This window comes from Catharus ustulatus, chromosome 1, assembly GCF_009819885.2.
Source record: "Catharus ustulatus isolate bCatUst1 chromosome 1, bCatUst1.pri.v2, whole genome shotgun sequence".
Taxonomy (NCBI): Eukaryota; Metazoa; Chordata; class Aves; order Passeriformes; family Turdidae; genus Catharus; species Catharus ustulatus.
This window is the reverse complement of record NC_046221.1, coordinates 120,939,803-120,962,312: the sequence shown is the minus strand read 5'-3', so window position 1 is coordinate 120,962,312 and position 22,510 is coordinate 120,939,803. Positions and strand designations below refer to the sequence as shown.

The 22,510-nt window shown below is 40.0% G+C and overlaps 1 protein-coding gene across 3 annotated transcripts; it reads left to right on the top strand.

Moving 5' to 3' along the window:
* Nucleotides 1-386: 386 nt before the first annotated feature.
* LOC116997621 (transmembrane protein 68-like) lies at nucleotides 387-21,697 on the top strand. 3 transcript variants are annotated; one of them, XM_033062611.2, is made up of 7 exons: nucleotides 387-468; nucleotides 4,819-5,149; nucleotides 7,587-7,751; nucleotides 13,046-13,239; nucleotides 15,405-15,465; nucleotides 17,246-17,385; nucleotides 19,386-21,697. In XM_033062611.2, exons 2-7 carry the CDS (start codon nucleotides 4,822-4,824, stop codon nucleotides 19,488-19,490), a joined length of 993 nt encoding a protein of 330 aa, XP_032918502.1. In that variant the 5' UTR covers nucleotides 387-468; nucleotides 4,819-4,821; the 3' UTR covers nucleotides 19,491-21,697. The 3 variants fall into 3 exon arrangements, with proteins under 3 accessions (XP_032918502.1, XP_032918495.1, XP_032918511.1); XM_033062604.1 differs by lacking the exon at nucleotides 387-468 and adding an exon at nucleotides 1,172-1,269; XM_033062620.2 differs by lacking the exon at nucleotides 387-468 and adding an exon at nucleotides 1,946-2,033.
* Nucleotides 21,698-22,510: the final 813 nt, after the last annotated feature.

Genomic DNA, 22,510 nt, shown 5'->3' with positions numbered 1-22,510 from the left:
AGCTGCAGATGTCGAACAGGCAGATGACGGACGTGTAGAAGAGCGCTGGTCAGAAAGGCACAGCAGGAGGGGATCTGGAAGAGCTGTCCAAGTTCATCCCTCCGAAGGCTGAGGGCACAGCCATGGCATTGTTCCATGGCAGTGTTCCATGTCCTCCTAGCAGGTACGGTATCTGCATCCACACCTGTGTGTTTGGAGCTGCACCCGGTGTCACTGCAACACCACTCACTGCTTTGACTGCTTTGTATCTGTAAATTCCTTGTTTGTTTTCATACTTAAATCCAGGGATTACACCCACAGCTGTGGAGCAGTCAGGAATGCCTTAACAGCACCGTGAATGACGTGTCCGAAGCACAAAGTGTCCGAACGCTGACGGACTGCGGAGGCTACGAGAGGGCCCCGGGTACGGATGGTGCTGCTGGGGCATCACCAGGGGGGTGCGGAAGGAGAACGGCACCCAGCCGGCAGGTACCGGGGAATGGGGCTGCGAGGTGTGCGGTGCGCGGGGCAGGAGGGCGGACAGCGGGCGCTGGGAGTGTTTGATCTGGGCAGATGGAGACTCAGGGTGACCTTATCCCCCTGCAACTCCCTGGAAGGAGGCTGCAGCAGGTCGGGGTCCGGCCCCTTTCCCAGCCAACAGCTGGAGCATGAGAGGACACAGTCTCCAGCGGCACAGCAGAGGTTGAGGCGGGGCGTCAGGAGGGATTTCTGCACAGACTGGACATTGGAATGGGTGGGAGTCCCTGGAGGTGTTTAAGGAAAGGCTGGACGCAGCACTCAGTGCTGTGGTCCAGTTGTCGTGGCGGTGCTCGGTCACAGGTTGCTCTCGATGATCTCGCAGGTCTTTTCCCATCCCAATCCCCTCCGGAATTCTGCGGTTCCAGGCTCGCGCCCTGCCCGCCCGCACCGCCAGGCGGCGCCCTCCGCCCCGCCCCGCTCCGCCCCGCCCCCCCCCGCTGGCGGGGACCGCGCGCCCCCTGGCGGCGTGCCCCGCTCCCGGCGGCGCGGCGGAAGCGGCGCGCGGTGCGTGCCGGGCGCGGGTCCGGGCGGCTGCGCGCCCCCGGCGGCGCGGAGTTCCCGCTCCCTGCGCGCCCCCGCCGCCGCCCCCGCTCCGCAGGGCGCCCGCCCGCCCCCGCCCCGCCGCCGGGAGCCGCCCCGGCCCGGCCGCCCCGCGGGCACCCGGCCTCCGCGGGGGCGGCGGGCGGAGAGTAAAACCGGGCCCCGGCAGGGACGCGGGGCTGGAGCCGGACCCGCCGCCGCCAGGGCAAGGTGAGCGGGCGCTGCCGGGCGGGTGCAGGGGCCCGGCCCGGGCCTGGCCCCGCTGCCACCCCGCGGGTGCCGGGGCCGGAGGTGACTTGCCGTGGTGGCCTCTGTCACCGCCGAGGTCGGGGCCTTGCTTTCATCCCAGGGGCTGCGGTGGGAGCCGGGGGCGCTTCGTGCGGGCCGCCGGGCCGGGGCTGTGGCCTTGTCAGGAGGGCGAGCCTCGACCCCTCCATCGCCTGCAAAGGAACCACTGACCCGCCCGCACAGAAACGCCCCGTTCTAGTGCCAAAACAAGGGCTAAAGCACCCGTGGACTCCTAGGGCCTCTCGTGTCGCAGGTGACATTAGCGGAATTATCAGGGTCTTCTGGTATTTTTCGTTGATTTGGGTTTTTTTTTTGGTGCCTGTGGTGGCAGTGCTAATTCTGGTAGAAACCCCCTCCATAGCCGTGGGTTTCTGTAGGCAGGGACATGTCGTAGCTGCTGCTTTGCCGTGTCTTTCTAGTTTGGAAACACTGGGATGTCCTCCAGAGGTTTCACTTACACCTTGCATATGCATGTGCTGGAGTAGTGCTGTGTGTTGTTTACAGCAGAGCGTGTTGCTGTCCATAATCGCTCCTTCTATCGTGATCAGCAGGGTCTCAGTTACCCCAACATCTGCTGGCTGCAGCTGAAGGCTTCCGTTGTGGTTTAGTTAAGGACTTTTCTAGATCATGAAGTCCGTGGAGGGAATTGTGTTTTAGCCTTGTTTCCACATCATAAAGCCTGAAGTGTAAGCATAAGTCAGTGTATACTGTCATTAGTCAAATGAGAAATTGCGTCTTTGTGAGTAGTGAAAAATACAAACTACTGCATTAGCAAGTTAAAACTTAAAAATGTTTATTTTGAACTGCTCAAGAGCAAGTGGAACAGACCAGTGTCGTTATCTGTTTGTAGCACGTAAGAACTATGCTGAACTTGTGTTCAATGTGGAACTCCTGGGCTTTTTTTGATCATAATTTGCCTTCCCTTCTTCACTGCCATTGTACCTATTTTGTGATGACCTTGCTGCTACTCTTAATGAGTGACTGTAGAGGGGGAAGTAGAATCTTCACAGCAAAGGGACAGGAGGCAACAGACACAAGCTGTAGTAAGGGGAACTCTGGAACTGGAATACGAAAAAACATTTGTACCATGAAAGTATTCAGCCACTGGATTAGGAGCCTGAAAAAGATGTGCAATTTCTGTCCATGGAGATACCGCAAACTGGACTGGACATGAAATTTCATTGAGCAAACTGGTTTAATTAGTTAGTTAGGAAGAGGCTGGACAGTATAAATTATCCTCTTCAATATGAGGAAGCTGCATTGTTAGGATAGAGTTGACTGTTACTAAGGGAAGGCAGTGTTTTAGTTCTTACCTCTGTGGCTGATAGCACAGAAGATGTTAGATCTTAATTTCTGTTGCAGGTTAGCACACAGAGGTGCAAGTAAACTTTAAAAACTGTGGTGATTACATTTGAGGTATTGCATTGAACATTACAGGCAAAAGGACACGGAATATTTTGCAAGACTTACGTGTGTGAACAGGACTTTAAATTTACTTGATGGAGGATTTGGGGTTTGGGAAAAGCCATAAGCAATTAAAATATATAATAAGTAGGAGATTATAGCTACAAGTATTCTTTTAAAAGCTACATAATCACCTCTCAGTTAAAAAAATGCTTCTGTGCCATAACCCATGCTCCATATTGTTCTCTAGATGGTAGGTGGAGTCATTGGAAAAGTCCAGGCATAACAATCTGTTAAATATTGTGGTGTTGAATGCTACTCCTAAATCTTGCTTGGTCTCACAAGTTGTGTTTCTTATACTTGCTGTGGGTGTTTGCTACCTGACGGGTTCTGGAGTTCAGCTCTGGCATCTGGAATGAAAAAGAGCTTTCTCTTGCTCTCCCACACACCTCAAAGACAGGTGCACAAAATCAGTGAAGGACATGTCACTAATGCTGTGTGCTTATATGTGGCAGGAGATAAAATCAGCTGCCCATCACACTGTCCTCAAGAACATGCTGAGGAGCAAAATGTAAGCCTGAATTAGTCTGGAACAGGACTGAACTGTGGGAGTAAAGATCAGCTTTCTTCTTATTAATAGGAATTACCTTGAGTAATATGTGTAGAGACTGATTTCCAAAACCAAAGGAAAAGGGACATCCTTGCTCTGTCAGAAAGAGAGGGAAAATTGAGGTAGGAAAATAAGTGAAATTAGTTCTACTCTAGTATGTGTTTCAATGTTCCTTAGCAAATGTGGAGTAAAATTGACCTGCTTTGTAATTTTTGTTGTCACTGGTGTTCTGAAAGCAGTATCATCTTCTGTATTTCAGTTTCTTGTTTCTTGCAAAAACAACAAAAGAATGAGAGATATATATGTCTTGTCTAGGCATAGGAGCTTTGCAGTGATACCTGCTGTAACTCACATTCTGATAAACATAACACAGCAACTTCAAGCTTCGATTCTTTTTGTTCGAAATGCTGTTCTTATTCCATTTCTCTCTACAAGCCTATTTTGCTGTTGCAACATTTCTTTTCTTCTTGGTCCTGACTAGCAGAACTTGGAATATTGACCAACCAGTTTTTTTCTAGCCTAGAATAATTTTTGCACCCAGAGGTATTAGGTTTACAATTCAAACACTGTAGCTAAAATAGCCAAGCATTCAGGCTGTCCTGTGTTTGTAAGATGAAGTGAATAGGAAGTTGTCCCCTAAATTGTACAAAGCTAATTAAAAAAAGGTTGCTCCAGAGTTATAGTAAGCCTGAAATTGCAGGCTTGACTAATGTGGGCTGGTAACTTTTTAGGAGCTGGCATTGGAGTGGAGAGATTCTTACACATAGACACAGTAAAGTCAGAGTAGTTAAAACTCTAAAGGGACCTTTTCTGATCTTTCTTTCCTTGTGCTTTCTGGTGCCTCTCAGTGTTATGCTCTGGGTCTTGACAATTTGCTATCAGTAAATTTCTGGGTGCAAATAAAGGTCTTTCCAGGCTGAGGCTTTCTTATTTGAGAGAGTCTTCTTCCTGAGTTATCCTATGGTTATAGTGAATGGAAGTGTTCAGTAGGTTTTCCTTAAAGCATTGAATTTGAGATTGGCCATTTCTTATTGTAGTTAGTGCTTGAGAGAAGGTTTTAATTTATTGTAAGAATAAATTAGACTAATCAATACAGCTTTCTGAAATTCAAAAATTCAGTATTAATTGGTGTTGGTAACAGTATAAATTTTCTGGGTCTGTGCAAGTCGAGTAGTTTTCAATTAGATAAAATCCTAGCCTGAAGTTAAGCAATTGCAGTATCTTTCTCCATTAGAATTGTCAGAATTTCCAGTACACAAAAGAAAAGGACTTTAAAGATCAAGTAAAAGTTTTCTGTGTGAACTGTTATGTTTCTAATGGGTGCTTCTGGGATGTGGGATAGATGGTATATTAATAAAATACCTCAGAGAGGTTTATTACATGATTAAACAATGTAGTCAGATGTATCTTTTTGGAAGATTTATTCATGTACTTTTTTAAAATTTTATTTTAAACAGGAGATGACAGGTGGAAATGAATCCTGTACTGCAGGACCAACATCTATGTCCTACTTAACTTGCCTGACGTATATTCTGGAAGAATGGACTGGTGTGAAGGATATTGGAGATTATCTGAGTTACGCGTTCTACATTTTATGGTTGTTTTTTCCACTTGTGGTAGTCTTTGTACTTCCAGGAGTTATTGTCATTCTCTTCTACGTTTCCATTCTCTGGCTTCATATTTATAAAAGGAAGAATGAAATAAAGGAAGCTTATTCCCATGATGTTTGGATAGGTGCGAAAGAAATGTTGGCAACCCTATGGGATGGACATGGAAGAATATGGCATGGTAAGTGAGATCTGACCTTGCATTAAAAACTTCTGAAGCTTTTACTCCTCATTAAGCTTTCAAGATTATCAATATGTGCCTGATCATTGCTGCTGGTGCATGCCAGTTCAGGCCAGGTTTTTTTTTTTCTCTTTTATGAGTGACCATTAGTGGTGCTTGAGACAAAAAAAAAAAAGACATTGAGACTTTTTTGAATTTAAGTTTTTTGTCTTATGCATTTATTCCTTTGCTGCTATAAAAAGAGATCTGTGTTCTGGTTGAATATATATGCAATTCTTAAAATTGCCTTTTTTCTATTTTTTGCTTTTATAACAATTCCTAGATTTCCTCATTTGAAGAAGACCTGAAATGTGTGTTGTGTTAAAAACTAGATTAATTAACTATATTGTTTCAGGATCAGTATATGACAACTGGAAGTTAAATGCCAGTTCCCTGATAGCTAATAATGTCAGCCAACATGTGTTGGCATAATTTAATTGCACTTAACCAGTCTTACATAAAATGCCAAATGATGGCTAAAAGGAGCACTTCAGTTGCTTCTTGAAATTAACTTCAGAGCCTGACACTGTTACAGAGCCCTACTTTTTTATTTGTCTTTGTATTTTGGACTACTACTTTCTCTACTAGAATGTCAAAACTAAGGGCCCTGTTCTTTGTCCTTCTGCTATTACTTTGTTATAAAGACAGACTTAATAAATGATTTGGCTTTTCTCTCTAAGGAAGTCATAAGTCTCTTTCAGAACCATTCAGTCTAGATGCAGCTAGAGGAGAAAGAGATACTTAAGAGCAATTTACATAAAGAATAAATCCTTCTTGAAAATCATCTCTATTTGTTCTCTAGTCAAAGGGAAGTGGGTTTGCAAGGCATTGATAACCATATGGTGCAGCAGCTGTATCAGATAGGCTTTGTAAGACTAAGATGTAACTTTCAAATCTAGAAAAGTACACTACATCAAAATCAACAGCTACATCAAAGAGCTTAAAATGCTCACTTCACAATAAAAAGCTATTTACCTTTTTTCACAAGAAAATTATTTTTTAAGGCCTTGACTCTTTTAATCCGAAGTAACTTTTTCTTTTTATGAGGTTTGACATTTTTTTTGTGCAAGAAGATTCTTATCCGGTTCCTCATTGACAACTGTGACTTTTTTCTGCCCTGCCGGCTGCTTCCCACTTATCTATACTCTTGTCTTGCTAAAGAATGAAATATTTTCCAGTTATTTTTTCCCCTACTTGATTCATCAGGATATCATAAGAAGAACGATCTGTCCTGTAGTCTAAAAGCATTAAAAAAAAAAAGAAAAAAAGAAAAAAAAAAAGCCCCACAACCAAAAAGCCCCAAACTTGGTGATTGATACCTGTAACTTTACATGTATTATACCAATGCCATGTGTGTTAGTTGGCTGGCATGGAGCACAGTTAGTGGGCCCTTGGGATGGGAGAGATGATGTGTTTGCAATGTGTTGCAACTCCACAGGTATGCAAAGTAAAATAGAGGGAGAAGAGCCAAGAAGCACCTTCAGAATTAAATTAATGGAATAGGAATTGTAGACCTGATTAACTTTGGAAGAAGTGACAGGATTTAGTTGAGAGTTTTGTTCTGTTTTGGTTTTTGGGGTTTTTTTGGGTGTTTTCTTTTTGCTTGTTTTATTTTATTTTAAAAAAGATAGTGTAATAGGACTGGGTGTTAATTGAATATGTTCTATACTAATGCATTTTGACATTTTGTGTTAGTTAAATATATTCTGCAGTGTAACTTGAATAGAAATGTGAGGTCAGCAAAAAGATTGTGTGTTCATATATTTTTCAGCTAGGCATATATAGTCCCAAATAGCTTTTAATATATAGTGATGTATGTATATAGTGATGGAAAGCTGGAACAGGTATATAACTTGGAAAGAAGTAGCAAAGATAACCTTCATATCCTGGAGTAAAAGAAGGCATAAAAATGAGTGCTGTCATGTCAAATCTTCTAAAACAGTTGCTGGTGGCAATGAACTTCAAAAGGTTAATAGTAGCTTGAAATAGTTGTTTCACCACTCCAGGCCGTATTTTGATTTCTCTTGAACGATTGATTCAGAGGACTTTGCAGCCTTGAAAACAGTGAACTGAAAAAATAAGGATAAGTTGTACAGTTTGAGATAGTGACTGGGTGTTTTGTTTTTATGTTGATTTTTTTTTTGTTCTTTCTCAAAGTGTGGTGCCTTAAATGAAACTTTATTCTCTGTGTAGCAACTTGTATTCTGTGTATTCTTTGTGAAGAAACTTGTATTTTCTGTAGATGCTGCAAGTTACCTCTTGACTTATTATTGGTGACTTTGCTCTTACCACTTCTCAATCCATGTTGGTGTCTGTTTGCCAGCTTGCTGCAAATTAGTTTCTTTGGGATAGAATTGTATGAAAACTTAACATCTGTTACATTTTTGACTCCTAACAGGTTATGAACTTCATGGTGTCGAAAATATTCCTGAAGGACCAGGACTTGTTGTGTTTTATCATGGAGCTACTCCCCTTGACTATATCTATTTCACAGCTAGACTTCATGTAATGCAGAAGAGGTGCTGCAGCGTAGTAGCTGATCATTTTGTCTTTAGATTACCAGGTAACATACTTCATTATATAAACAAGCAGTTTTGAAATTCTTATTTGAATTTAATTGTGTAATTAATAAAAATTGTGTTGCAGGAGCACAACTTTTAGAACAGACACTCAGACAAATTTTTAGTGTAAGTTTTGAAATAGAGCATGTTCTTGACAAACAAGAATGAGACTGGCCCATGCAAGGATGGGATATAGTACTGTCCGGGCAACACCTTCCAATGGCTCTAGGGTGTTTAGAAACAAAGAGAAGGAGATCATAGGAGAAGCAGTGTTCTCTATATTAATCATTAGCAAATATTTCAATAAGGTGTTTCTTTTCCATTAATATAGGCAGAATGAGTGGTGTGAACTGATTTAAGAATTAAACTGTGTGGAATATGTTAAGAATATAAGTTAAGAATACTGTAAGTTAAGACTATAAGTCTGGAGAGAGAATGTATTTTCTTATCCCACCCAGCTGTTATCCAGTTGAGGATGGCAGGCAGTGGAACCTGTTCCAGGAAGACTGTTTGGAGTAGAATCTGTTTTGGTGGAAAGCTAGAGAAGTGTTCAATGTGTTTATGTGAAACATAAGGTGAAGCAGGTAGAAAATGAAAAGTATGTTTAGGGCAAGATTTTGGTTGGACAGCCTAGTGAAATGCACTGCCAATTGGTGAAATTAATTATGTGAAGGTTTTCTCTTTTTGTGTGTGTGAAATACAGTAGTACCCACTTTCTTTCCCAAGTTCAGTTTGTGGTTAAAGGCCTGTCAGTTCATAAAATGAATTACAAGGAGCATTCTGTACTGTACTGTTGCTTTTGGTGGAACCAACTCATATAAGAAAACTGTCTTTTTGTTGGTATACATTTATTTCAGCCTTAGTCCCTGAAAATAACTTTTTCATGCTGATCACAGTATGGCTTTGCCTCTACAACTGCTTTTTCCAATGCATTCATTTATCGGTGGCTATCAAATCTTTTGCATACAGATGATTGATATAATCTACATAATGATGCATATTTGGCTCCATATTGTATCTGTATAGGCACAGTTGTTTATCAAATGGGGCATTGTGTTTTACTCCTTTTCTGCTTTAAAATAAGGCTCTAAGTGTGAGTATACTTATGAGTCTCCCAAATATTGTTCAGTAGCATTGCAGAAATATCTTGCTGAATGGTTGGTCTTGAAGGGCTGGTTACAGCAGTACAGCATCTCAGGGATTGATACTGAGACCACTGCTGCTTAGTGTTTTTATAGTACCCCTGGATGAGGGGCTGGAGCATGCACAGGAAATTCACTGATGATACCAAACTGGGGGAACTGTTGATATACTGAGCATTAAAGCTTTTTCTCAGAGTGACTTCATAGAATTCAGCTGGCAGAAATACTGTGAAGGTCAACAAAAGCAAATGTAGAACTGTGCATCTGGGATGGAGCAAGTCTGTGCAACACTACTCTTGATAAAAGGGGGCTTTGCAGGAAAGGACTTAGGATTCTAGTGGACAACAGTGTGCCCTTACAGCAAAGAAGATGAACTGCAAGGTGAGCTTTTTTCAGTATGAATGTAGTCACTGGTTAAGTGATTTGTTCTCTCAGCATGGCACCTGTGCAAGCACATCCCGTGATACGGTGTCCAGTTTTCGACTCCCCAGTACAGGGTGCACTGACACACTGGAGCATTTCAGTGGATGATGGAGCACACAGTGTACAAGGAGAGGTTGAGAGGTTGTTTGGTCTGTAGCAGATAAGGGTGGGGAAAGATACTATTGCTGTCTTCTGCGACCTAGTGGGAGGGCGGGGAGAAGAGGCAGTCACTCATCTCACAGGTGCACAGTGATAGATTGAGAAGCAACAGAGACAAGTTGCAACACAGGAAATTTTGATTAGACGTGTGGAAAGGTATTTTACCATGAGAGTGATCAGACACCTAAACAGATTGCTTAGGCAAGTTGGGGAATCTCCATCCCTGCAGACTTTCAAAACTCTGCTGGGTGAGGCTCTGAATAGCCTGATCTAGTTGAACCCGCTTTGAGTGGGAGGCTGGACTAGATGACCTCCAGAACTTCCTTCTAATCTACATAATTCTCTGGGTCTATGAAGGAATTAAGGTTGTTCAGGGAGACAAATCCCAGGAGCCCAGAAAATGTTGTGGATTGTTTCAAAATAAACACAGTAATCTATGACTCTCAACTTGGGTAGATGCTGCTTCTCTTGTGAATCAAACCAGAAAGACTGTGTAATTTTATCCTAGTTCTAAGGCTGTCTGATAGTGATTAAGCGTTCAGATTAAATGGAATGTCTTTTCAGAAGATGTTTTATGCAAAAGCTATTATGCTCAATGCATGGCAAACGAGAAGGGGTGGCATGCATTTGGGGGGTCTGTTAGACACACGTGGATGTGTCAGAATTGTTCCAGTATTAAGTATGCTTTTCTTGCATTTTGAAGGAGAAGGAGAATGTGAAAGGCGGTCATGTGAATTCTTTTTTTTCCTTCTTTTATAACTAGAGGTTTTCCAGAGGGAAAAAACAAATCCAGTATTCCAGCTTTCTGGTTCATTTAGCCTTTTAGCTGTGCAGTGCTCAGGAATACATTGACTTCTGTAAGTTTAGGAGAAAGCCTTTTCCCAAAGCATTTAGAGAGGACTGAGATTTCACTTGTGTTCATCTTCCTCTGCTATAATATGGGCCATTTTTGCTTCCAAAAGTCATCTGGGAGCCCTCTTTAAAAGATTCCCTGCTATTTTATGTAACTAAGACAGTCCCTTTCCTGTAATGTTCCAGAGGAAAGGAGCTTTGGCTTCTTGTCTCTTACATGCACAAGGTGTTGCAGAGTATCTTGTGGACCAGATGCTCTGTGGATTACCTACATGTGTGGAAGGTAATGTGTGATTACCTACAACTGTGGAAGGTTGGATTCAATGGTCTAGATGGTTCCTCTTTGTCTGGGGTCCTAAAGATTGACCATGGGAAAATGATGACATCCTTGCCATCCTGCTATCTGATAGCTGACAGCCCTGGTGTTACAGTCACCTGGGACTAAGGTAGAAAAATGTACATAGTGCTCAAGTTGAGAGCAGCGTTGCTGGGTACTCTCCAAAGGGTTTTCAAACATTTCTGCCAACACAGTCTTGTGGAAAATAGGAGAAGAGTATGTTGGGGGAAAGGGCAGAGTTCAGGTTGAACTGTGGAATAAAATTAAGTTTGAACTTCTTAGTGTCTGGAAGAAGATGTTCTGAAAAATTATGTTTAGATAGTTTTGTTGTTTAAAATGGAAAAACAGGTTCTTGGTCCCTTTCATGCAGTGCTACCTGGTACTACTCCAGTGTTTCTTCTAACTTTGTGGTGACCTTTGCCTTGGACACAGGTACCCTGGCTGTCTTTCAGGACCACTGTGTCAGATTCTGTCTTTCAGCAGCTTTCTGAGAGCCAGATTCTTCTTTGATACTGAAGCAGAGATATCTGTAGTAATGTGTCATCTTCTGGCAAGGCTGTGAAGGAAGCTCAGAATGTAAAGTTTATACTAAAAGTCAGTGAAGGAAATACAGCTGAGAAATTTTGTGAAGACTTGAAACCTTCCTGGACAACTATTCTGTAGTACATTTTTTTTGTCTCTATTCTGTCAATATTCTGTTCTTTTTTTACTGATACATGAACTGGACAGACTCATGGTATTGCTTTGTCACACACACCCTCCCCCTCACCCCTTCCCTAGTGTATCCGATGTAAAAAGGAAAGGTGTTGTCACAGTCTTTTTTTCCTTGGGGTCTCTTTTCCTGCTCATCTCAACCCTTTTCATTATTGCTTTGTCTGTCTCCTGAGCTCACTGACAGAAAGGACTTAGAGACAAGCAACTTTTTACCACCGGATACATTTCAGAGAGCTTTAATTAGTTTGGGAATGTCAAGCAAGCATTGTACAAATCAGCTATGGAAAATCCCACAAAAAAGGCACCTGAAAGAAATTAATTTCCAGGTATTCTTCCATGCAAATGCTACTAGATGAAGATTGAGTGTCATCAGCAGTGTGTGAGGCAGACACAGCATATATGAGACAGGTGTAATGCAGCTTGTGTTCTTTTGCCGTGTGTACAGACAGATCCTGATTGGTATAGAGATGAGTTGGGAGTAATTATACCCACACCAGCTACAAAGGCTGGTTAGAGTTTAGTTAAGAATAAAGTAATAATATGTTGCCTCATGCTTCTCCTCCTAAGCCCTTAGTTTATGCAAGCTATAAGAGAAGACAGACCTCTGTCATCTTAACTTTGTTTGGCTCTCCTTTAGCCTGTGTGTGTGTGTAACAAATGTGTTTATAGTCACAGCTATTCATTTGTTATTAGGCAAACTCGACTAGATCAGTTCTTTCTCCTTGTCTATGGCTGATAAGGTTGTGTGCTTCAGTGGGAAACCTCAAGAAAAAGAAGTAATGTTTCCCTTACTGCCCAGTCATCCAAAGTTTCCATTTTGGTATGCACTACTCATAAATACTGTATGAATTTAACATTTGTTGAACCAACTGAACAGGACTTATTTCCTGCGAACAGAGGTTTGTGCTAGGTATGTCCTTTAACAGCAGAGTAGTTGTCTAAATTGATCACATATGTTCCTTTTGATGCTTGTAGCAGATTCTTGATGTTCTGCTGTTTCTTGAGGAGTACAGTCTGAATGACACGTCAAATTCAAGGTGATACAAGGAGTTTATGTAACCTTAGGTCAGAAACTTCAGTTACAATATTAGTACAAGGTGAACGTACCCAATTGAGGCTTACCAGATGCCTCTGTATGAAATGTCATCCAGGTACTCACAGACTGAACCAGAATCAATCACTGCAGTGATCCGTAATGCAGAGAATGATACATTTGCTTTGTCATTCTCCTTTTTATGCGCTACTGTTCTTTACCAAAGTTCACAAAACAGAACCGCAACAATTTTCTGGTATTGCTTCTTCTCTATTTGGAATATGCTGTGTTTGAACAGTGGAGCTTGAGCAAGGAGCCAGTGCCCTTGAGTCAAACAGGTCCTTCGATGGGACATGTGAAAGATATCACAGAGTGCTTGACAGTTCTTTTTCAGTTTAGTCCTGACTGTGGGATAACACCCGACTTACTATGACAAAAAGCTACTGAAACCCCTAAATCTTCAACTTCACAGACCAAAATCTGTAAGTTTGACTTAATGCTTGAGTCCCTCTTGGGGACTTGGGAACACAGCTTATTAGACAATTAAGTTTTAGCCATAGTGTTTTGTGCTGGGAATCTGTACTCAATGGTAGTATGAACTAACATTTTCTGCATTATTATTATCTTCCCCTTCAGGCTTTAGAATACTGCTTGAGGTATTCGGAGTTATACACGGACCAAAAGAAGCTTGTGTCGGGACTCTGGAGAAGGGCCACCTGTTAGCCATTGCCCCAGGTGGAGTTCGGGAAGCACTCTTCAGTGATGAAATGTATACTATTTTGTGGAGTGATCGGAAGGGCTTTGCTCAGGTGGCGATTGATGCAAAAGTGGTAAGTATGACACATCCTGGAAGAGAAGCAAAGAAAGCTAAGTTATTAGTACTTTGTTCCAGAGAATGCTGTTTTGATTATCATATATTTGATGTTAGATTTGTGACTCTCGTGAGTATGGTCTACTTGCTCTAACAGCTACATTTCAAGACCCTATTTGTTGCTTTTGACAGATAGAAGGCTTTACAGTCAGCTAAGAATAATGTGGTTAGGAAATCCAGAGTTTAAAAGAACAAGAGATTAAATAAATACAGGATGGTTTCTCCTTATAAGCATGTGCTGTTTTACACATACTGGTTAGTATTGTGATGGCTTAGCCCTCCCTGACCAGCGTGGTTGGGAAACAACCCTACATATCAGAGTCACAGAATATGCTGAGTTGGGAGGGACTGTTAGGATCATTGAGTCCAACTCAATGTTTCTGTTTCTTCTGTCACTGAAGTGTGACCCAGTGGAGTATAGATTCACTGGCATTTCATACTGTATTTTATGGTAGTGAGGGATGTCCAGGGCTGGTCACTGGTGTGAACTCTTCAGCTCTTCTGTACAGCATTGGGCTTGGTCAGCAGGCAGGTATGAATAATCATTCATAGGGAACCAACTGTTAAGGCACAACAGTGAGTGATACATTTGAATTGTAACTATTTTAGTAATCATTTCAGAGTCCCTCTCATTCTAGATTTGTACTTGGAAGATGTGTGCATATGTCCACAGGTCTGCATATACTAATTTAAAAACAGGTCTCACACCAGGAGTTTTATATTTAGTTACTGTCAAAGACAGACTAGTTATATCTCTGGGTTTTACACAGAAATAGAATATTTTTAGGACCCAAATGTGCATCACTTTTCTCACAAGGAAAATAACACTGTTTAAACAGGTATTTTCAACAGGTTTAGATTTTACTAATGTATTGTAATAGCATGTGAAATGCCATACATGAGATTCATTTGTGATTGTACTAGTTGCATTTCTTTTATTGGATGTGTTTTTGGTTCTCTCTATGCACTCACAAGGGTCTTGTAGCTTCATCCCCCCAAAAAAGCCCTGAGAGATGCAGTAGAATAGAAAGAGTGTCAGAGGCAGGCTGAAAGTGGGAAAAACATCTTTATTTAGATTAAAGAGGAACTTTTAAGTCACCTTGAATCATAAGCAGAACTCCTCATGAAGAGAAGAATGTGTCAAATATCAGAAAAATGTGTCTAAAACTGGAACCTTCAACCTGTTAAAGTTGTCTTATTTCAGCAGTTCTTTTTGCCAGAATTTGTCATGTAAACAAAAATTTCTACCTCTATGTCAAAAGTAAGTTGTTGTGAAAAAAAAGATTTTTCTAGAATAAGGATATTTGTATACATTCAGTTTAGGCAACTGCCCTTCTTTTTATTCTCTGTAATTATTTACAGACTTTTTTTTTCCTCTCAAAAACACCCCTAAACTTGATGCATGTCTGAAAAGTTACATCTGTTAGTTCATCTCCATGCTTGTTTTTAAAAAGTTTAAAAAAATTTGAGTTAATGAAAATTCCATGAAGAGCTCTGTATTTCTAATGAGGCTGTGTACAGTGGGCACATACTATAAAATGATACTGAAAAATTTATATAGTATCTGATGCCCTCACAGTTCTTGTAGATCTTGACAGCTGTTTGCAATTTTAAAAACAGCAATAAAAACTTGAAATATTCAACATCATTCCAAGTACTCATCAGCAGAAATAAGACATGGACATGTATTGAAAATGACACATCAAGTGTGAAGCAATACCATCAGCACAGCAGAGAGGAATCAGATAAGTTTAGTGTCCCAATCCTGTGAATCCTTTTCTTTGAGCATAACTGCAAATTAGGTGAGAGGTTTAAGCACTTAAGTCACAACTGTGCAAACACTGCTAGATGGTGGGGAGGGATGTCTAAATGCTCCATAGGTTCCAAAAATTCTGGGCTGCTCTGAGAAAATAGACTTGCTGAAACTCCCTGAAGTCTTGCAGTATTCTCCAGCTTGAAATCTTACGAAGGTCACAGAATTTCAGAATATTTGTTTTTCTCTTTATATATCCTTGTCTGAGAAACATTTCTGAAATTAATTTGCCTGTTAAGTTTAAGTGAGGTAGAAGTTTTTTAGATAGTGCTATCTTCCTTAAATTCTTAATTATTTTTTTTCCCTCCTAGCCCATCATTCCTATGTTTACACAAAATGTTCGAGAAGGCTTTAGGACATTAGGAGGAATAAGTAAGATATTTTCTATTTTTCTGTAGTTTATTTTTCCATATGTGTTTAGCCTATCTCTGTAGAAATAATCCTCATATAAGTTTGAGATTTAATACAGCCTTGTTTCTGGATGTTTGCACTCTGGTAGAGTTCAGAGATGTTATTAGGATTTAATATCTGCATTAGATGCAATATTGGCTCATCTAGGTTATTTTCCACATAACAGTTTTTTTTTTAACACAAGCAGTAGAACAAAGAAAAAAGGAGCCAGGAAAAGGCAGGAAGATTTAAAGCACTTTTTTCTCTGCTTATATCTGCTAGGCCAACCCTAGGTTTTCTGCTGTCTGTTAAGAAGCAAAGCAAATGGGTTGGCAACATGTAGTTCCTGTTGTCCTAAAGCTCTCTGCTTATACCTCTACCTGTACCTGAAGTTGGAATGTTTCGAACTACATTTAATCTGTAGTTGCTTTTCTATACTGTACTAGACTTGTGGTTCCTCAACAAACCTTGCATTTGGCAGCTCTCCTTCCTTATCTCTGTGGAACTTGAAACCAGAACATGAATAGATGGGTCTTTTTTCTGAGGGGTCCATCTCTGGGATGATTAGGTGCCCACATCTCTGCTCATCTGCTAGTGTTAAACTCCCTCTTTTGTTCTCTCTCAGTTACTGTCTAGCAGAGGGGCCTGAGCAAGTCTCCACACTGCATGTTCTGCTTCAACTATGGCATCATCACCTTCATCAGAGGGCTGCAGGGCAGCACAATTCTGTTTCTCTCCCCCTCTGTTTAAGAGCTATATATTACATAGAGAAAGCAAAGACATCAGATGCAGAAAGTGGAATAATTCACACATTGGTCATGTTTTACAAAAATAAACAGCAATTAATTGTCACTGTGTTCGGAAGAATCCCAAACAGAAGAAATTGAAGCCAAAATCATTTATTCTATATGTATTCTACAACAGATTTGCTAGAGGAGTGTAACTTTTTGATGAGGTGTTACTCCAGTTTTAGTAGTTTTGTCCTTGTTTCAATAGGTTGTGTACAGAAAATTCCACATCTTGATTAGTAAGGATTTTCTTAAACCAGCACTCCAGTTAATGGAGTTTCTTGTCTGAAATTGAGAAAGATAATATTAGTGCACATTTTTCAAAGAACCTCTTCTGGGTACATTTGGGACTAATGCTTAGAAGATGGCATGTGGAGAAGGATGTGTCCTCCTAGAGCTGATCAAAATAGTTGTTTTTTCTTTTTTTGTGTTGTTGAACTGCAACCAGTGTGTGATCTGAAAGAGCGATTCAGTATGTTAGCATGACTGACTTTTAGGCAGATAAGTCTATTTCTGATCCTGTAGATCTCAGTGGGAGGAAAACATGCAGTTTTCCAATAGTAGTGTCTAATGCTAACCTGTCAAATGAGCTGAACCTGTAACCTGTATTGCGTAGCATTCTCTTCCTCTCCAGAGAGGTAGCTGTTGAATTTCTCTCCTCTTCTTTCTTCTCGTTTCAGCTACTCTTTGGAGAAAAGATTTCACACCAAGTTAGGGTAGAAATAAGTTTGATATAAGCATTAATGCAGCTTTTAGGAAATGAAGGTCAAGGTAGGATAGCACTTAAGATGACACATCGTTTGAGAGTCTGGGTTGGGGGCTAGATTGCTTTGCCAGCCAGTTTCAATGTTAAGACATAGTATGGGGAAAAAAACTTTACAGAATAATCCCAATCTCTCTCTCTCTCTTTTCCCTCCCCCTTCTCCCTCCCCACCTTTCCTTCTCCTGCTTTCCACTATATTTTTTCACATTAGAAATACTTAGGTCTCTGTATGAGCGTACTAGATTGCCAGTAGTTCCTCTGTATGGGGGGTTTCCTGTCAAGCTACGTACATTCATTGGAGCACCCATTCCGTATGAACCAAATATGACTGCTGAGGAACTAGCTGCAAAGGTAAGATAGACATCTATATATGTATATTTAAAATACTGAATGTTCTGATAAAAACCACTGCCATAGTCATATCAAGTGATTTCTGTCTAGGAGCCAGTTATAGAAATGGGTGGAAACATGGTAAGTTTTGTACTTGCCTAACTCTGAATGTCATCTTAAATGCTATCTTTTTATTACTACGACTTGCAGATGTTCTAGGTCTTTTAAAGTTAATTGCACCCTATATTTGCCTTGAGAAACAACTTGCTTTAAAGACTGAAGAAGTTTGGTCAGATAAGACAGCTCTCAGTTGACAGAGAGAAGCACTTCACCCAAGAGGAAGCATTCTGCTTCCCAGTGTTTTCAGAAAGATGCTAAGGAAGCCTTTCAAACATAGAAAATCTGTGTTCACAAACTGTTGGAATTACATACAATAAAAGAAAAAGGTAAATAATTTCACTGCTTTTACTAGTGTGTTTCTATTTTGTCCAGCTTCTAGCCCAGCAATTTAACTTCTGACTGTTCCTCTAATTCAGGTTTAGATGCCTTATAGAAAGGATTTTCAGGTCCTCATGTTCATTCAGTTTATTAATTGATTTCACAGTGCGAAGACATAAACCAGTTAAGAGGTTGAGCAGTGAGATGGAGTGGGCTGAAATAGGTGTTTTTGAAAACTCCACAGATGGTCACTTATAATATTCCAAAAAACTTCACTTGAGAGAGAGAATCTTCTTGACCATGCAGATGTCAGTTCAGTTGTCTCTCTCTGTTTACCCTATGATTAGGTCTCTGCAAAATGACTCTTTAAAATGTTTTTCTGCAATATCTTAGGCCCTGGTTATGCAAAACTGGTTTTTGCTTTTCTGGGGTCACTCTGATAGGACTTCAGTACTGCTGACTTTCAGCAGAGAATGTGTTTAAGTTACTTTCAAACATGCATTGGCATCTTACATTTATGCCAACCCTCACTTATTTCTGACTCAAGTTCAAATTCTACTAGATAAGCCCCCAGAATGTGAATTCTCTAAAATCTTATTTAGTGATTTTAAAGTTGGATCTCATGTTTCAGGCTATGGCTCAGTATGCATTTTCCCCTTATACAGAGCAAAAAAAAAAGCTCAATTTTTTTACCTAATACAAATTTTAGATCTGTAGAGTCACTTAGGACCAGATGTATAAAGTCCTTCTCCAAGGACTTAACAGCTGATCACTTAATTCATATAAACAGTGGGAGCCTGTACTAAGAAACAACATTCTACCATCATCTACCCTTGCTGACCACTGGTTTACAGAGGCAAATAATCCTCTGTTCTTCTGTTTCTGGCCTTAAGAATTCACTGACCTATGCTTGTATGGATAGAATAGGAAGTGTGTTTTCACCGCAGCTTTTGCATGTTGCCCTGCTTTTGAATGTTCCCTGTGGAGCTTTTATATAATAAGAGTAACTGCTGTGCACTCCTTGGCCTGTTTATTTTGAGAGTGAAAGTGAAGGCTGCTGTCGCATGCAGCTAAGCAGCCTGAGCATGTGTCACAGGACCTGTTCCTTCAGGGGCCTTGGGTCTGGAGAGCATTACTTGGTACAAGTCAAATGTGCTGAGACACACAGTGCCTCTTCTGAGCATGTGTAGACACAAAGTTGATGTCCACTAGAAGAGTTTTATTGATGCAAACCTGGGTATAGGCAGGAGTTTAAGTTGCAGTACATCATGCAGTTGTTTAACATGCTTTATAGACCTAAGTCTCTTAATGAATTTACTCTGTTGTCATTTGACTTTTGTGTGTCACTAATACAGCTTGTGAGCACAGCTACCAGGTGTAAGCGAACACTTGTTTGTTGGTCTGTTTCATGGCACTGTTGCCACAATCACATCCTGCGGGCTTAAATATGGAAGAACAGTATTTTGAACTTACAGTAGTTCTGTAGTACTTGAAAGGATTAAAAAGAGCCTAGAAATTGTGTAATTTTATGAGCAGTATGAAGATGAGATTTTCTGACCAAAACCTTTTCTCTTTCCCTACAGACAAAAGCAGCAGTCCAAGCTCTCATAGAAAAACATCAGAAAATACCAGGAAATATTTTTAGGGCTTTAATGGAACGATTTCAAACACAAAAGAAAGAAGATTAAGATCTTCTGAACTTAAACTTCTATAACTACTATTTAACTAACTACTACTAAAAATATTCTTAAAGTTACATGTGTAAATTATTCATTCTTCTAATAATAGGTTTTAAATACTGTCCTAATGATACTGCTCTATAATTTAAGGTAAAAGTCACTTGCCCTTGACCTTTCCCGTGTTCAGTATCAAGCTCAGGAACCCAAACTTAAAATCATTCATAATGGGCAAAGTTTAATTTTTGATAAATGTGTTCCTACCTTTGAAGTGTTGTTGATTCTGGGTTTGTTTTGGGTTTTTTGTTTTTGTGGGTTTGTTTTTTATTTTTTTCAAATAATACTGCAAGCCTTTATGTATATGGTCTGTCATTCTCATATCCCCACCATGATGGATCTCTAAACTGAATGTTAAACCCTCTACAGAGCTGGAGTCTCACGTTCTTGACCCTCATTGGTATAAGGAGGTTTTGTGGGCCAGATTAATGCCGTACAACACATATGAAAAATTTCCTGAAATTGTTACTGTCACTCTACTGGAAAACAGCCCACCACTTTTGGCCTGCAGAAACCTCTAGCAATGCCTGCAAAACCAGTGTTGCAAAGTGTTTAGTTTTGCTGGGTGAGCTCAGAAACGGCTCAGAGGAGTGAAAATTGATTGGAGAACTACAGTGAATCAAAGGGGTCGGTTATGGAAACCTCTCTGATGCTGTCAGTGAGAACCCTACAACACAGCTGCTATTCCAAGCCAAGGCATATTGGATATCTATCTGCCCTTGAGTAGAGACTTGTCCCATTTATTTCTCAGTGAATCTACACATTCTCCGTTGAAACAATGAGCCAAGCATTCAAACATCAGGAAGTAGAAATGAGAGTACTGCTTAGTAACATGAGTTCAAAAATCTTTATTTTGATGGAAAGAGAAAATTGTTATAACATTGTAAAAGCAGCAGTTCTTTGAAAAACAGGATTGGCATTCCCAAATACCCTTTGGATATGTATGTGCATAAACTATTAAATATATTCTTCAAACAGTTATTTATGTAAGTTAAATAATGGAGAGGGAAGTTCTGTGTTGTTTCATTAAGTGAAAACAGTTGAATCAACAGGAGAGAATTGCGAAATTGGGCTTTTGTGCACTTACAGCAAATTATATTGTTATATTTTTTTTCTTAGCTAAAGCCTATGGTCCTATTTTCCAAATAGGAAATATCTGAAATATTTCTTATAATTTCCAGGAATTTTAATCTACAGTTCTTAATTTAACACCTGGGAACTTTTTAGTTCTGAGATGAGGACAAATCCCTTCAGAAAAGACGAGAGATTTTTGCTATATGATGTGGTCACCTTTCAGTATTGTTGGGGTTTGACCTTTTCTTTAAAAAAAAAAATACATCCCCCTAAGAAAAACCCAATAAATAACCAACATTTAAAGGAGCAGTTGTATTTGATATAGCAGTCATTCCTCTTTCATTTAAGCATACACTTTGCTGTATCTCTTTTAAATGTGTAAATTAGTGACATGCAGAAGTGCACGTGGGTGATGCCCTAATTTAGAAAAATGCCACTTTATGGGAAATTGTCTATCAAATGTGGTTTACAAGAAGCAAAAAATTTGCTTATTTTATGATATTAATTTATACCAAAAACATTTTATGTGGTGTTAATTTTTTTAAATCTTTGGCAAGAATCATGGTATATAAAAGCAAATGCCCTATATGAAGTTTTTTAAATTAATTGGGTTTTCCTTGAAGGCAAGATTGGGTTCCTTTTAATTTATTGGAGTGTTTCAAAAATACTGTTAACACAGCATGTCATTAAAAGTGATAATGCTAAATTCCTGCATTGAAGTATAACTTAAGTATGACCTTTTTTTTACTGTCCATCTTGAGAAAAATATACATCAGTCTATGTTGTGAGCAACTCAAAGGCAGCTGAACATCTTTTATGTTGAGATTGCATATACGTAAAAGAGAACTCAATCTAAAAGGTTCCGTTAGACATGAATAGACATGATCAGATTTTGTAAAATTTATTTTATTAGCTGTGGGCTATTTACTGCAGTTTTGTCCCCTTAAGTGTTGAAAGATCAGTATAAAAAATGAAGGGCAGTATTGGTACTCTAAGTGTTCATATTTGTATAGGCCTTTCATTTTTATTTCTATATATTAAAAATATGTAGAAGACAGTTTTTGAATAAAATTGTCAACTGGAACAAACTTCTGAAGCTTTGTGTTGTGTTTGAACTAAATGGAATAAATGGCCTGTCCTGCAGAACCTTGAGAAGTTTTGAGCAGCATGTCCTACCCCTGAGATGCCCTTCTTGACTTGCAGTGCCTGAATAGTGATGGAACAACACCCCAGAAGGAATGAAAGGAAACATCATTCAGACTACAGTGGAATAAAGGAAAAAAGTCACATAAATAACATCTGAATTTTAATAGCTGCTGTCTGTGCTGCAGAAGGCCTTTACAAGCACTGCTGTACCACTTCAGTTAAAAGTTCTGCAACAGAAAATAGGCCATAAATACTGACTCGTAGGGTTTATCTGTACATATTTGCGGTGTGAATGATGGCCTGCTTTGGTTTATTGAAAAAGAGGCAGACATGGATAGAGACTAACAAGTAAGGTTATAGACCTGGCATCCTTTTAGCTGATTTGGTTTACTGTGCATCAAGCAGAAGTATTTAAAGGGAATTTTTAGCAGTTAGACTTAAACCACTGATTGTCTGGTTACCCTTTAGATACACTGAAGACATTACATGTTTTGCCATGTGAGCAGCATAAGCAGGATATGTATTTTTAGGTTGTTTGGAAGCAGACCAACTGCTGTACTGACAGGTATTCATCATTATCTCTCAGTAAGACCCAAATCTCCTACTGGCCAATTTACTGTCCTGTTGTGTAATAGCAGAGCTCAGTCTGAACATCTATTATTAGGATGCTGTTACATGAAATTAAACCCCTGCAAATGCAAGGTAGAGCAGCTAATCAGCGCTGTCAACACAACAGTGTGGCTCATCTGGTATGG